Below are 14,736 nucleotides of genomic sequence, written 5' to 3'. Positions count from 1 at the left end.
GTCTGGGTCCAGCCCCAAACTCCTGCCCAGCCTGAGCCTGGCAAGTGCAGGAATTCAGACTCTGCTGTCTTTCCATTCTGGTAAAAATCGAGTTCTGTAGCTTTATCCAAAATTAAAGAAAATCCATTAAGTCACAGTCGATTCCTGTGGGAGGCTGAGGGCACTGCCCTGGTTTGTAGCATTTTTTACAGTCACGAGGCTACTGGGTCTAAAACAGCTCTCAAATTCTGCATCTTCCAGAAACAATCCAGGCTCCCAGGCAGAGGAAACGCAGTCCAGCGGAAAGCAGAACTGAAGGGTTTTACAGAGCATTGATTTTTTTCCAAGGTACTGCCCTGGGGTTTTTCTGCAGAGCTGCTGTACTGTCAGCAGACAATTTGCTCTACTTGCCCTTTCGGTTTTAATGTCCTATTAATAATGCATCTCTGTATTTATTGCAGTTTGCGTTAATGTTCCACTGTTACTTCTTGATCACTCGTTATTCTCTCTGCAGTGCCAGGCAGGGCTCCAAAACCCAAACAACGGCAGCAGTGTTACTGCGGCCCCACCGATCCAGGGCAGCCCCGCCGAGGGGGATCATTTATCTTCCCGGAGCTGGCAGAGCGCGCTACACCCAGGAAAACGGGAACAGCTCTGCATCCGCTCCGGCTCCGCCATCAGACCTAAACTTTTCCAGGGCAATTTGGACAGTCGGCTCTTTCGAGGGATCTAAGCCAGAAAACTGTAAAACAGCATTAATGAGCAGCTTGCTTAATCCTGGCTCTGCCAGCAGCTCAGCTCAGCGTGGAGGATGCGCTAACGACGCCTCCCTTGATCAACCTTGCTCTCCTGAAAACCACTGCTTGGCTGCCCCTCGGCCCTGCAGCCAGTGGAGCTCTGCAGGCACCTCGATTTCTCGCCCCACAGCGCTCCGAGCACCCCGCTACACCCCCGGCTCAGTATCCGGGCTTGGGCATTGCTCTACCAGTGTCCCCCTCCCACCGGGAGCACCCTCAGGCTTCACCAAGCCCCTGCCACGCTGCAGAGCACCTCAGAACGACATCGAAAGGCAGCACTGAAGGAGCTGGGTGGTTGCCTCACCTGGGGTACACAGGGCTTCACAACCCTCTTTTGCCTGAGGACTTACAACCCTTACCTTTCACGTGACAGGAAAATACCTTAAATCCTGAAAAAAAGCTAGTTGCAGTCCTGCTCTGCAGCAGGATTTCTCTCCACCCTTCTGGATGAGGCTGCACAAGCACTAGGAGAGAGGTTCCTCCAGTCTTCCAAGAATGCCCTGGCTTCCCCCCTCTTCCCCTGGGAGCAGGGCTGACCTCCTCCCTCCCTTACCCCTACAGACAGCACATGACTTCCAGCAGCACAAGGAGTTTCAGAGCAGGAAAACTGGTTTCCCTGCCCCGGGGCTGCTGGTCAGGGCACTCAGGAGGTGGGTTTGAAGGCCTTCGGGGCACTGCAGAGAGCACAAAGCAGGTCTCCTGCCTCTGCAGTGGCTGCCCTCAACACGGGGTTCATGGGCATGACCGGACATGGTTCACCTCCTCCTCCCTGGGCGTACTTTGAAAGAATCACAGAATCATAGGTTGGAAAAGACCTCTAAGATCATCAAGTCCAACTATCAACCCAACGCCACCATGCCTGCTAAACCATATCCCGAAGTGCCACATCTATGCGTTTTTTGAACACCTCCAGAGATGGGGACTCCACCACCTCCCTGGGCAGCCTGTTCCAATGCCTGACCACTCCTTCAGTAAAGAAATTTTTCCTAATATCCAATCTAAACCTCCTCTGACACAACTCGAGCCCATTGCCTCTCGTCCTCTCGCTAGTTACTTGGGAGAAGAGACCAACACCTGCCTCACTACAACCTCCTTTCAGGTAGTTGTAGAGAGCAAGAAGGTCCCCCCTCAGCCTCCTCCAGACTAAACAGCCCCAGTTCCCTCAGCTGCTCCTCGTAAGACTTCTGCTCTAGACGCTTCCCCAGCTTCTTTGCTCTTCTCTGGGCATGCTCCAGCACCTCAATGTCCTTCTTGTAGTCAGGGGCCCAAAACTCAACACAGTACTCCAGTTGTGGCCTCACCAGTGCCGAGTACAGGAACACGATCCCCTCCCTGCTCCTGCTGGCCACACCATTCCTGATACAAGCCAGGATGCCTTTGGCCTTCTTGGCAACCTGGGCACACTGCTGGCTCATGTTCAGCCCACTGTCAACCAACAACACCAGGTCCATTTCCGCCGGGCAGCTTTCCAGCCGCTCCTTCCCAACCCTGTAGCCTCGCATGGGGTTGTTGTGACGCAAGTGCAGGACCCGGAATTTGGCCTTGTAGAACCTCATACAGTTGGCCTCAGCCCATCAATCCAGCCTGTCCCGATCCCTCTGCAGAGCCGTCCTACCCTCAAGCAGATCAACATTCCCGCCCAGCTTGATTTCATCTGCAAACTGACCGAGGGAGCACTCGATCCCCTCATCCAGATCATTGATAAAGATGTTAAACAAGACCGGACCCAAAACTGAGCCCTGGGGGACACCACTTGTGACCAGCCACCAGCTGGATTTAACTCCATCCACCGCCACTCTCTAGCCATTCAGCCAGTTCTTTATCCAGCGAAGTCACATTTGCTCTGTTTTAGTCGCATTATTATTACGCGCCTATCTACAGAAGAGAACTCAGGGGTCTTCAGGGTGAAGCACCTTCCGCACTGCTTAGCGTGCTACACAAACAGCAAAGAGAAGCAGGGACTGACGATGCACAAAGTTTCCACCGTTGCCTTCCGGCTGCGGCAGCAGGTTGCCACGCGGCAAGCTGGGGAGGCAGACCTCACTCTCACCCACCGCACAGCGGACATCTTCACACCTACAGAGCCCAGCCTCCACGTCCACGCCAAAGATCAAGACTGCCACGTTCAACGCTGAGACTTTCAAAGCACCTTGTGGATCTCGGCCCTCAGGGGCAACGTTCACAAGTTCTCCTGTGTGACCTAATCCCGGAGGTGACAAAGGTTTTGCTTTGGCTTGATCTGCCTGCCGCCAGCCCGACCCGGGAGCATGGTCCAGTCACCGCAATCTGACCTTGCATCAAGTGTCCCCACGGTGTCACATGCCCTTGTACTGACCAAACTCCTCAGCAGGCGAGGTAGCTTCCAGATTTCAGTACTTACTGGCAAGCTTCGTGCGGTTTCTCCACAAAAGGCTCCGAATGATTGAAGATCGCTCCGAGCTGTGTTGTTGCCACTGCTTGGTTACTGACCTAGACGAGCATAACAGCATGGGAACCAACGACCTGGCAAAACAAACTTTTCTGCTCCCTGTCTTCGAGTATTTAGCTTTGCTTTTGAGATGAAAGAAGCACTAATTCCTATTTGTATCCATTCTCATTGCCTGACTTAGGATTTTTTTAATGTTTACTGACAAGAACAAACCTTCTATTACGATTTATTAAGCTTAAACATAGCTCGCTTTCCAACTGCTGAGCAAATACAAGCTGGTTCGCCGTTACCAACACACTGAAAGGATTTGTCACCCCTGGCTTACAGATAACAAATCTGGATCAGCCAGCGAGTGTTTTGCACCACACAAACAGGATGAAACCCACAATATACGCCCCGCTTGCCAAAGCACACGTGACCAGAAGACGAGGATCACTGCCTCCCTTTCTGGCTGACTCTCAGTTCTTCCATTACAGCTTTAAAAAACCCTCTTCCCCCAGCTTTCACCCCTGCACATGCCAACCAGCCCGCTCCTGGAGCACACTTCACTCAAGCTTACAACCTTTCGCTTTCCAGAGAGATCATTTGCTATTATGAACGGAGATAATGCACAGAAAGCAAGTCCATTTCAGAAGCTACCTTTTCTTCTCTCATTCCTCCCACGTTTTCACAGTCTTTAGGGTATCTTGGCCCCCTACAGCGCAGCAGACAGTTAAGAGAAGGGATGGTTCCCAGGGAAGAAGCATTAAGAGCATGGCCCGTGTCAGCACCGCATCCGACTTCTAAATCGCCTCCAAATGGAAATGCAGCACACATACACAAACTAGAGGAAACCACCACAAGATCTGACTGTTCAGTGTTAGTTTTGCATTATTTGTGATAATTGGCAGAGTAACATCAAAGATATTTGACGGAAGACTTGTACACAGTGTGCGTTCAGTGACCCTGCAGAGCACAGTCAAAAATAGCACGAGAATTTCTCAGTGCCATCTGGCATGTTTCTTCCCCACCTCTTACTAGTGGAGCTTGGTCTGCCACCAGAGAGAACCAGGAGATTTCCTCAGCAGCAAAAAAAAAAACCCACTGAATTCTGATTCAGAGCAGTGAGATACTTGCTTGGAGAATAAAAGAAAACACAGTCCCAGTTATGAATTCCCAGCTTATTTCAGTATTTGCGAAGCTCTGTTCTCGCACTCCCACAAGGCTTTCAAGCTGATTCTTCCAGCCTTTCCATCATGACCTCCCCTCTACGAAGTCACGTCTACTGCCAGCTCTTTGGGGGCCTTTATGCCAAAACTGCCTCCAGTTCTCCCATAATTACAAGGCAGCAAGAGCCCGATCCATTACCGCAGCCTTCTCCCAGGCCGTGTTTGGGGGTGGGTAGCTCGCACTTCCTCAAGAAGTGCCGTACAGCGACAGCAATCGGTGCAAGGACCAAAAAAGAAAGTTTAAAATACATAAGATCGAGCTGCATAGAGCTATGTTGTGTGGAAAGAAACAGAAGTTTTCTGACCGCAGGAAGCATGACGTTTCTTCTACCACCGTCTTCTGCACACACGTGAATTTTAAGCGAACCGCAAGCCCTCCCGTCTCAGAAAGGGCAGTTCAGATGATTCCCAAACCACGCTGCTCACACTACGGACTAAGAATAACAGCTGCCTCAGGTGCCTCTCCTGCACAGGATAAACTCAGCCCATTTATATGCCACAATACACACAGTTCTCCAGCCTTGGAGACACGGACTCTCATCTGAGTCCCCTATCACTTCTTTTCTCAAAATCAGACTATGTAATATTTATAGGCACTTTTCTACCCTGCTCATTTAGCATCCCCACCCCTTGCTCCCTAAAGCATACTGGCTGACTACTGCCCCACCACCCCAGAGGACCACTCCTCACCACTGAAGAAACATGCAAGCCCGCCCCTCTACTCTGCCCTAGTGAGGCCCCATCTGGAGTACTGGGCTCCCCAGTTCAAGAAAGATGAGGAGCTACTGGAGACAGTCCAGCGGAGGGCTACGAGGATGATGAGGGGACTGGAACATCTCTCCTACAAGGAGAGGCTGAGGGAGCTGGGCTTGTTCAGCCTGGAGAAGGCTGAGAGGGGACCTTAGAAATGCTTATAAATATCTCAAGGGTGGGTGTCAGGAGGATGGGGCCAGCCACAGGACAAGGGGCAACGGGCACAAACTGGAGCAGAGGAACTTCTGTCTGAACATGAGGAAGAACTTCTTCACTCTCAGGGTGAAGGAGCACTGGAACAGGCTGCCCAGGGAGGTTGTGGATTCTCCTTCTCTGGAGATGTTCAAGACCCGCCTGGACGCGGTCCTGTGGAGCCTGCTGTAGGTGACCCTGCTTCAGCAGGGGGTTGGACTGGGTGACCCACAGAGGTCCCTTCCAACCCCGACCATTCTGTGATTCTGTGAAGCCTGCCAGAAGGATTGCTCCAGGCAATGCTGGCCTCGGGGGCTTGCAGACAGCAACAGAACAGCAAGCTGGTATCTAGAAAAGGAGATTGAGCTGCTCAGGAGACCCACTCTCTTGTCAGTTGCAGCACAGCGTAAATTCACATACACACATTTCAAACATGCAGAATTTATATGCGAATATACTATGCCAAAATATAAGACTAGTAAATTTTCTTGCATTTCATGGCTCCATAACTCTGCAGACAACTCATTGCTGTGACACAATCAAAGCGACCTCTTCAGCTTTCGCAAAGAAATGATATGAACAAGTTATTTAGGTCCAGCTCATTAGAGAACTAAAGGATGCTGCGTGTCCAGACAGAAAACGGGGCGCAGTGCTCCTCACTGCAGGACTGCGAACACTTCTTGGGGAACTGTCTCAGCAAATGGTCTGTAACAATATAGACTGTAGCCTGAAATTAAAAGTCTTTTTGTCACCATGTTTGTTCTTGCCCCCCTAACCACTTGTGAAACTGTATCCAAGTATTTCTGTTGCTGTTTTTCGCAGAATGACGTGTTTTTGAGAAATTCATAGCAGGTGCTAAGACTGGAGAAAGACACAAGGAAGTCTTTTATGAAGATTTGCAAAGTGCAGCTGGAGACCTACCAAGCTAATGCATTTGTTAAGCTTCAGCGCAATCTGCAGGACATGTGACAGTTTTAAGGGTCTGAGGCAGAATGGAGTTCATCAAGGCACTCCACAGAGGCTCTTTCACAGTCCCAAACCAGCACCTCCCACTACCTGATCTGATCCGTGTCAGCACAGCTCCACTGGAAGCAGGGGCTCCTCAGCTGACTAAGCGAGCTCTGGCACCTTGCCACCAGCTTAGAGGTACCGCTGAGACCAATCAAGGGTTGAAAGCTGTTAGAAAACTGGCAGAAATCTCTGAACTCTGTGAAATCTGTCAGAAAACTACCTATATAGTAGTAAGCAAACTCCAGAGAATTTTAACTACTTGTGTGCATTTAATTCTGATTAAAATCAAAAAAACCAAGAAAGTCTGATCTCTGAAGTGTGGCTAACAGCTCTTGGCTACGCAATTTTTAACAGCCATCAGAGTCGAAGTGATGGCTGCTGGCTGCATGACAAACTCCCCTCGGTAACACAGCCACAGAGCAGGGCGTTCAGAGTACTTCTCTGCAATGTCATTTATTAAATATTCTCTTTGATACAGAACATTTAAGCAAAAACAGTTTAAAAAGCTCTCTGTCGGTAATTCTTACAGGACTCTTGTGTAGTCACTGTCACAGCAGCTCACGTTGCCATTTAAGGAATAAATCTTTATCAAATGTCAGGAGATCTGTTCCATACAATGAAGTCGTAGGAGCAGGCATTGGAAAATGCCTATAGAAACCATGAAAACTCTGAATTTGGATCTTCGGCTAATAAAGAACTGTGTCACAGACACATAATTCTTAATAAAAGAAGTAGCACAATAGGAAAATGCATACTCTAAGGCTCATAAAAGTCACAGCAGTGCACGCAAGTACAGCAAAAGAAGAGGATATGCCTCGAGCACAGACGCTTCAACCCAACGCTGAAGCTTCAGCACAGCGCTGCCCAGCTACACCTGGGAGTCCGAGGGCTATTTCCAACGCTGCAAATTCGCCGTGCGACAACCAGCACGACCCACCCAGAGAGGATTCTGCCTCACAAAAATTCCACAGCGTAAACAGATGCTGCTTTGACTTCTGCCTGCCACAGCTGCTGCACGGCCTGTGTGAGACCCAGACGGTCTCCTTCATTTTATTCTTCTCTATGTAAACCTATAATCAAACTTTTTACATTAATGAACAGTAAATAAACTTTTCTTTGGATCAAAGGATAGCTTCTATAGGTGCAGACATTCTCATTCAACAGATTAGGCTCCTCAGGTATCCAGATGAACAAACCTACTGGCGCTGGGGAGATGACTGTGGACACGGTATGCGCCCTTGTCGCACAGCTGTAGAGCAGATGTATCTCTTAGGTATCTCACAACCCTTCTGTTGTGACCAAAGCCCTATGTAAGGGGCTGCTTGAGATCAAACAAACCAGTCCCTCCTTTCACAACCTTGCCAACCACCAGGCATGCAGAGGGGGACCGCAGCTCATCGTGGGCGCCTGTAACAGAATTCAAACAAAACCCCATTAGGATGTTTCCAAAGGTTTCTCAAAGGTCAGTGCTGAAACAAAAGCACTTTGGTTTAGGTGTAAGCAGTCAGCTGGTTCAGCCCCCCACCCTCCCCGGTTTCAGCAAGGCGCTGCCACCTTCTGCTCGGACTGAATTTGCATTTCTGAGAGCAGGAGTCCAACACTCTTCCTACCCCTTGTACAGCAACTATTATCTCGTCCCAACCTTTCCATGCAAGCAGAGACTTAGGCCGCACATTACTAAAACTCTCCCTATTCAGCATGAAAAGACAACGCGTTCTGAATTCTAAGTGAACACAGATTTGACCTTCCAGTAAACATGTTTTGCTGATTAAATAGATCACTAAAATAATATATCAGTGAGGCAAAACCATAAAGATTCCCTTCTCATTGCTGCCTTTTTCCTTTGTTACCGTGAATCCTTTTGATGTGGATTTTAAATCCTTCTGGCTAGATATGAAGAGAACTTTTCACTGGAGAGACATTCCACGAATTCCTTTGATTTTGTGGTTACTCACTGTAGCGAAATCGTGTCACAGAAATTTGGAAGCCCTCCAGATGACATGTCTGGCTAGGACTATTTTGCTTTCACTGTTTTTATAAGCATCCAGGCTGTTTTTCATTCATCTTAACTACCAGCAAACTGGAATTTTGTCATCGGGGCAGCTAGAAGACTGGAAATAAAACTGTTGGAACTTTTGATAAGTTTGGGTCATCTTTATTCTACTGAGCAAACTGTACTGAACTTCCCACCATACAGGGTGGGAGGAGGAGCTGCACCACAGCACAGTGCATGGTGTGTGCTTGCGGCTCTGCTCTCAGCTGAATAGTTAAGTAGCTGCTCCTAAATGTGTGTTGGCTGAAGGAAAAAAAAAAGCTCCTTTGTTAGATCATTAACCAAAACAGTCACAACTGTCCTGTTTGCTCACGTGATGTTAACAGTGAGTTATTCTTCGAGCAAACAGCCAAAGGGATCCCGCTTCTGATGCGGCGTGCTCTCCGCACACTGAACCCTGATCAGCAGTCACACTGCTAACGGCACCTCCAACCTCAGCTGCGCACGGCGGTCACAAGCCGCCTTTTTTCCGTCTTACTGACCAGGGCCAGAAGCAGGCACCCTCGCAGTGTCTCGTTGAATGCACAGTCAAGTTATCAGTTCCATTAAAGCAAATCAGATGCAGACTGCTGCAATCAACATTATGACTCTGAGTTCTGTTGTGGTGAAATCAGTTAGCTCCCTCCACTTGTAATCAGTGTCGCTTTCCTGCCAATTCACCGTGCCCCTCTGTCAGCATGCGCTTCACGTCTTTATTCATAATATTATCTATAAACGTCGCTCCATCTCACTTGGCAAAAACCTTATTTCTAGGTCAGTATGTGACATAACGTAAATCCAGAGAGAGCCCGCAACTGTGCACAAAACATCCTCTTCCATTCAACTTCACCCCGGATTTACACTTCTTTCTGATTTTCAGATGAATTTTAAGTCAATTGTAACCAATACTATTCATTAAAACCCAAACTACCTTCCCAGAAAAGGTACAAAACAGCATTAACAAAAAGGAATTCGGTGATAAAAGCATCTCTGATATCTGCGCAAAGCTGTTCAAGACACCAGCTGCAGAGATCACGTTGAGAGCTTTTCCCGTTTTTAACGGGTAGCAAAGGCAGCAGCACAGGAGCATCCAAGAAGGAAATTCTCCAGCTGGCAAGTGACAGAAACCAAGGCTACTTGCAACAGGGAGACGTAATTACCATCCAAAGCACTTGATCACACAAACTGTCTAACGACAGACTCAAAGCACAAGATTTTTGGACGCAGATGGCTAGTGCCATTTCAGATGTCCTACATGATCCACACAGCCATGCAAACTCTACACCTTCCACAGCACCAGCTAGAGGCCAGAAAGGACACTCTTGGGCATCTCAGATGGCACCAGAAACCCACCATTAGGCAAAGGAGTCCAACTCCTTGTCCGTGTTTGAGGAAAAAAGCAAAAGATAGTAAAGTGCTACGAAGCCGAAGAAAAACAGAACCAAAGTAACAACAAGGAGGGCTGTTCTCACAATAAAATTTTAAATAGCAAAGTTAGAGGAGAGATGAAATTACGGGAGTTATAACAGAGACATGAAAACAAGGCAGAGATGACAATTTTAATGGTAGAGACAGAAAAAGGCAGATTCAGTAGTCTGTTAAAAGGCTTTGCTATAACAAATCTTAACAACCTTAAGGTTTGTTAAAAAAAACGCCTATCTAATTCTTAAAGAAAGGAGTCATAGACCCCACAAATCACATGTGGGAGCTGACTTCATTTTAGCTGACAGAATTTTATTAAAAACATCTGGAATATTCTCCTAGGCAGGGGCTTAATTAAAATTTTAGCCTCTGGCATTCTCTCTAATGCAATTACACATTAGTCAAAATAGTGGAAAGTTACAATGACAACAAAGCACATGTGAAATGCTGCAGCAATATAGTTGAAACTAAACCATTTACCCATCATTGTTGCTTCCTTCAAGAATTTGTAGCTGGTTTCAAATGTCATCTGCTGCAGAGGGGAGGAGCTGGACTGAATTCCAAAGCGATTCAGCGGTTTGTAAAACCCTTCGAAGCACATGTAGTCTGCCACAAGCGAAAGGTGCCGCGGGTCTACCGCAATGCCTACAAACACAAGGAAGAGCAATCATCAGAGCATTCACAGGCTAAGGTTTTGGGTTTGCTTTTTTAGTTTAATAAATCAGGTCTAAATTAAACCCCCTGAAACTAACCAACATGAGAACATCGCTATTAACATCCTTACGCCAGTTGCACCTCTTCAGGCATAGCCGGCTTAACTGTTCCCCTCAAACATCCCGGAGGGGCAGACCTCACGATAACATAAACCAATCTCTCTCCAGGGAAACTAGAATGTCAGGAATGCTGTGCGGCGGCAGAGTTTCTCCACATAAAAATCAGTAAGGTCTGCATCATCTTTTGTTTGTGTCGAAGGGGACCACACAGCCACCCGTTTGTGACGGGACAGAGCTCTGGCCCCTCACCTGGCGGCCTGCGTTGGCTAGGCGCCGCCGTCAGAAAGGTTCTGGTTTTTGCTGTGCGTGAAGTTAGGCATCCACAGAAAACCCTATTTTGGTTAAAAAGAAACAGCCCTTCTTTTTAAACAATGCTTGTGGAGTCGGTGTGATGGGGGATCATTAACAGCTCTGTCAACATTTACCTAGCAGTTCTTGAACAACGTGAAGGTCAGACCATTTTGGGCTGCCAGCTGGCAAATCTGTTTGATCTGATCTGTTTGGTTGCTAAAATTCCCGCTGTATTCATCTTCCCTCTTTTCAACAGCTTAATTCATAGCAAGACTTAGCTCACCTACGGCAAATTCAGCTTGCCTGACTGTAGCAGCCTATGAAGTCAGGCACCTTCCCTAAGCTAGTTGCCCAGAATCTCCGAATAATCTACGCAGAGAGCAGGACATTCAGACAGCGCAGTTCCTTCAGGAAAGATATAAACTCAGCCACACAGGGAGCCTAGCCTAGCCATCACTAAAAAGCTGGAGTGAGGCAAGGTTAATGCTATCCTCAGGGCCACTATGCAAGTCTAACATAGTTAGGTTCCTCTCACGTTAATAGTTAATTCACCTGAACCTTCCAGCTTGCAAAAAATAAATACACCAGAATACAAAAGCTCTGTGAAGGGGCAATAAATTTAATGTAGTCTAGTGAATTTTCTACTGATTAAATGGAACTTAAGTAATGATGTCTTCACAGAAGGCACTATAATGATTAAAACAGTGAAAAGGTGCAACTTAAAAATACACACAGAAATGAAAAGATCATGCAAAACCAGAACTTTGTAAGTACTGTGGCTGGGTTTGCCTGTCTTAATGATAGTAAAGACCATCTTTAAAAATACAAAGAAATCCTACCATATACAGCAAAAACATCTTTTATTTCCTTTATAATCACGCTCAGGGCAGACTCAATTCCATAATTCTTAGCCATGGCATGAATATCATTGGAATAAAGTCTGTTCAGGTCCAAAATCTGAAAGCAAAAATACCACAGATGCAAGTTATGACAGTAGTTACTCTGTATTCCCAAACAACTTAAGCCAAGATTTTTTTTTTTTCCTCCATTTTTCACTAGCTTAAGCAACACCAACAGCTGCAGAACAACTACGCAGCAGCTCAGAGTCAAATACAAACAAAAATTACTCTGGGGATTTATGTCTGAGCTAGCGATCACAGCATTTTATATGTGAGTAAGAGTACTGGAATCAAAACTCAGCACAGAAGAAAACAACCCGAAATTAGAAAAAGCAAACAAACAATCCACCCAAGCAGCAGAGGAACATGTTAAATTCAACGCCCAGCCTGTCTCAGCCAGGCAGAACTTGCAAAAGCAGTAGGGAATATGTAGCATAAAACAATCCCGTGTTTGTAGAGTTATGGACTCGACTGTGTAACAGAACTATTCATCTCCAAGTACTGCAATTCATTTAGATGGAAGAACTCCCTCAAGTAACATTTAGAGAGACAGTCAGAAGCATGGTGTGGAATTATCTGTCATTAGACACTGGGCTGCTGCACAAAAACTGATCTGCAGGCTACCCTTGAGAAAAGGCTCTGCTGAGCTCTGAACACATCTAGGGGGAGAAAGGAGGAGGAAGAGAGTTTAAGAGCTGAAAAGACTACGCATCACCTCTGATGAGCGTGAATGGCACCCATCATCCACCATCCCTCCCTAGAACACAAAAGACCACTCAAGTTTGGGATTATAAATAGATTACGTACATCAGAGTATCTGAAGAGCTGCGCAAGGTTTATCCCTTCGGTATGCAGAACGAGTTCGTTCTCTCCTCGCTTATTGGTACTTTCGTTCAACAAGCACCGTGTGATGCCCTTCACCTCATGAATGATGGTGCTTCGCGCCAGAGAGGCCAGCAAGGAGGAGAGATCGAAGTACACCTTCGTCAACGGAAGCGTCAATGAAACCTAAGAGGAAAAAATATCAACGTAGCGTTGTTCTGTAAGGAAGCTTGAACATCAGGCTCAATAACCAGCCTACTTCTTTTTCGGCAAAAAGCAGACAGCTTGAATTGCCCCAGTTGTGTGCTTAGGAACATGAACGCCTGACCAGAATTACAGCTGAATGGTGCTAATCAGGACACCACATCCCAGCACCATTCACTACACTGCTTTCAAGATCTCTGAGCTCACACTGACTGTTGGGTTTTGGGTGGATTTTTTGGGGGAGGGGGGTGGGATATGTGTTTATAGGGCTTTTTTTTGGTTGGTTTTTAAGATGTTTAGACTTTTTCAACAGTCCAACCATCATTTTTATTCCTCGAGAGCTACACAGTGGTACATCATATATTTAAACATTAAAACACAATAAACCGGTCCAAACTCTGTTTTTAAAAAGAAATTTCATCATGCATTCTGAAAGTTAGAAGTTGCTCAAAATTATGTCAAGAAGTACACTTGTACTGCTGCTTTTCTATATTAATACAGGATTGCTGAGACAAAGCAGCAGCACCACTCCACTGAAGAGCTCCATTTGTCATGGGAGCTACACGCACCCATTGCACAACCACACGCAGATGTTTCCAAGCACTACCATCTTACCTCACACCACAGTTCATTTTCGGTGTCAAACATGTAATCCTGTATTGATGGGTGGCTGTCCAGAACAGCATTTACTCGCAACTCAGCTGACTGAAGTAATCGACCTTTCTCTTTTTTGGTCTGAGACATAAAGGAAAGATGTTGAGAATCATCACCAGCTGCTCCAGTCTGATCTTCCTCAGCACCAGGACTCTTTTCTTCTTTTTCCGATTCAGCCTCTTCATCTTCTAGATTCTCATCAACGTTTTCTTCCCCGTTTTCTTCTTCACTCTCATAATCAACCTACAAAGAAATTATGTTGTGCTTATCTGAGCCAGAACACGTACAGAAACAAAACGCACCATGAAACAGTTTATTCATGAATATTCTTGACAGCTGAGTGGGAAGTATCTTGCCTGTGACATCATGAAAATGCAATTCTGTTATAAAGACACAGAGACTGAACTGAATCTGTATTATTTTCTTTATAATCTTGCCATTATTCCTCAGTACAGTCAGGGATGCTACCGATTATTGTGACTGTCGCAGAATTTAGTTTTTCCCCCAAAAATAGATCATCCCATAATCCAACTTTGATGAAGAGATTCCCTCAGAATTTTAAATTACTCTACCCTCCTGCTGTATTACAGAAACCCATCTTTTAAGCAGTAATTTTGAACTAGTGAACATGAAAATACATGCAGGGCCAGGAAGAGTATTTATTAAGAACCACAGTAAAGTTTTCAAAACAACGAATGGCATGAAATTAGCAAGAGGTAAAGTTAAAGCGAACTACAGCACAGACAACCCGATTGCCAGATACATCTATCCAATGCCCGAAGAACAAGGCTTTGGAAAAATACAGCTCTAACTTGCATGGTTCTGTATCACTCTTAAACGACAGCAGTGACCAGGCTCAACTATGATGACCAAGGTCATCACAAGTCTCAGCCCCCATCTTCTGATACAGTTTTCCCCCCATTATAATCAAAACAGATCAGCACAAAGCAGAGACTTGCCTGTCTCCTTCCAAGTGGGGTTTGGGTTTTTTCAGCATTTTGTTTCAATGGCAGCTTTCCTTCCCAACTCAAACCAAGGCAGAGGAAATTGGGAATTAAAGCGCAATGCTGAGCACCTATAAAATCCTTACCTCTTCTTCCTGGTTCTTCTTCCGTTTTGCTTCTGTAGCATCACCATCCCCTTCATCAGCTTCTGCGTCAACAATGTTCTCTTCTTCTTCTTCTGGAGCCCCCTGATCAGTCTGTATCTAGAAATCCACGACAGAGCAGATAATCAGGCTGACTGCTAGGAAGCATCAACTGCATCAAAAG

General features: G+C 46.4%; 1 protein-coding gene across 1 annotated transcript in view; it reads right to left on the bottom strand.

Annotated features, from left to right (window-relative positions):
* Positions 1 to 6,617: 6,617 nt before the first annotated feature.
* POLR1A (RNA polymerase I subunit A) overlaps positions 6,618 to 14,736 on the bottom strand; it is a 37,025-nt gene continuing 28,906 nt past the window's right edge. Inside the window, exons 29-34 of the mRNA XM_075420325.1 lie at positions 14,556 to 14,672; positions 13,427 to 13,708; positions 12,593 to 12,793; positions 11,726 to 11,843; positions 10,303 to 10,467; positions 6,618 to 7,775 (exon numbers count right to left, since the gene is read on the bottom strand). Coding sequence (XP_075276440.1) covers positions 7,675 to 7,775; positions 10,303 to 10,467; positions 11,726 to 11,843; positions 12,593 to 12,793; positions 13,427 to 13,708; positions 14,556 to 14,672 — 984 coding nt within the window. The 3' untranslated portion in view covers positions 6,618 to 7,674. The remainder of the gene's footprint in view (positions 7,776 to 10,302; positions 10,468 to 11,725; positions 11,844 to 12,592; positions 12,794 to 13,426; positions 13,709 to 14,555; positions 14,673 to 14,736) is intronic.

The sequence above is a fragment of the Opisthocomus hoazin genome, chromosome 5 (assembly GCF_030867145.1).
Source record: "Opisthocomus hoazin isolate bOpiHoa1 chromosome 5, bOpiHoa1.hap1, whole genome shotgun sequence".
In the NCBI taxonomy this organism is placed as follows: Eukaryota; Metazoa; Chordata; class Aves; order Opisthocomiformes; family Opisthocomidae; genus Opisthocomus; species Opisthocomus hoazin.
Note: the sequence above shows the minus strand (reverse complement) of the source record. Positions and strands in the feature narration are given on the sequence as shown.